Source organism: Nematolebias whitei, chromosome 2 (genome assembly GCF_014905685.2).
Source record: "Nematolebias whitei isolate Nwh7 chromosome 2, NemWhi1, whole genome shotgun sequence".
Lineage (NCBI taxonomy): Eukaryota > Metazoa > Chordata > Actinopteri > Cyprinodontiformes > Rivulidae > Nematolebias > Nematolebias whitei.
In genome coordinates, this window is record NC_056499.1 from 2,306,324 (window position 1) to 2,307,863 (window position 1,540).

The 1,540-nt window shown below is 47.1% G+C and overlaps 1 protein-coding gene across 1 annotated transcript in view; it reads right to left on the minus strand.

The window, feature by feature from the left end:
- LOC119422076 (tight junction protein ZO-1) overlaps positions 1 to 1,247 on the minus strand; it is a gene marked incomplete at its 3' end in the record, with an annotated part of 133,219 nt that extends 131,972 nt beyond the window's left edge. The window contains 1 exon segment of the mRNA XM_037689422.1: positions 981 to 1,247. Within this exon segment, the coding sequence (XP_037545350.1) occupies positions 981 to 1,141 (161 nt within the window).
- Positions 1,248 to 1,540: the final 293 nt, after the last annotated feature.

Here is a 1,540-nt window from a genome sequence, read left to right on the forward strand (position 1 = left end):
GAAGACATCATGTGATTTACATGAAGACATCATGTGATTTACATGAAGACATCATGTGATTTACATGAAGACATCATGTGATTTACAGGAAGACATCATGTGATTTATATGATGACATCCCGTTCTGCCCTGACTGAGAAGCAGCTTGAAAGCTCCAGACTGGCAACAAAGGAAGCCTGAGATGAAGCAAAGAGAAGAGGAGGAACCAGATGAACTGATGTGGTGTGAGGATATATTTAGATGCAGGATGAAACGTGTCGACAGATAAATAAAAGAGTGACAGGGCTGAAACGTAACAATGAAAACACGCACACACGAGAGAGAGGCAGCGACTGCTCGCTTCACACTAACATCTCTGTAAGAAAAGAGCATAAACAGAACAACGGTTTCATCACAGCACAGACACAAGGGAAAGCAGAAAGTTCAAGGTAAAAACCCAAATCTCCTAAATTTAATATCGCAAAGTCGAGACTGGACAAAAAATAAACATAAAACCTAATTCTGACGTTGTTCTCTCGTATTGATGGTTGTAGTCTTTAAAAACTAAAACATAAACTGAGTTTCTGCAGAAATGACTGAAAATAGGTGAAACTAGTTTAAGTTTATGAAAAGTTGTTGTTCATGGTGCCCCGCTGCTTCAACTCCAACATTAACTGTTGTTCAGGAGCACATTGAATCCTAATGTTCATCTAAAGTCTTCTCCAAACTTATCTGCTGTATCCACCATGGTTCTGGGGTTCCATCAGTGCACACCACGTGCACACACCGATGAACTTTGGCTTTGTTTACACTGAGTGCGGACCCGCACCTGGAAATCTAGCAAACTCTTTCAAACTGCACGTTTTATGTGAATCAAGACAAACATTTTTAATGTTGGACTTGTCACTTGGCTTTAAATGTGAGAAGTAAAGATGAAGCTTTGATACGGTCACAGAACGCGCACGGCTCTGTGCACCTTTGTGCTCTTTGCGCGGACTCACCACAGCTGTCTCTTGGTGGGGAGGCAGTCTTTGTTGGACGCGGTCACCCCCATGGCCATCTGCATCACCGTTATGTATTTCTGGTACTTCATGGTGTCCTCCTGTCTCCCGCTTCTTCTAGGAGTCCGCGCGCCACGGAGGCAGCACAGGTGAGCGCGCATCCAGCCGACCGCCGTTTTCCGCTCGCGTCTTCCGCACCCAAAGCGCCATTTTTCACGCCGGGAGGTGGGCTGACAGGAGGGGGGGGCACGGTCCCAGAGGAGCTGAACGGAAGCAGGTACCGCGCCGCCGCTCACTCCCTAATCTCATTTAGAGCTCAGAATAGATTAGCTAATCCGTTCAGTTTTAGGCAGCACCGGGTCATTGTTGTGGCTCGGCTCAGCGGACACTTGTCTCTGGATGTTGTTGTTTGTTGTTGTTGTTGTTGTTTTTCCAATTGTTACACTCCGGTGTGCGCGTGTGGAAGTAGGAGGAAAGCGGCAAACAGGAGGATGCAGGAGCGACAGCACTCAAACGTTCTGCCAGGGAGGAGGAGGAGGAGGAGGAGGAGGAGGAGGAGG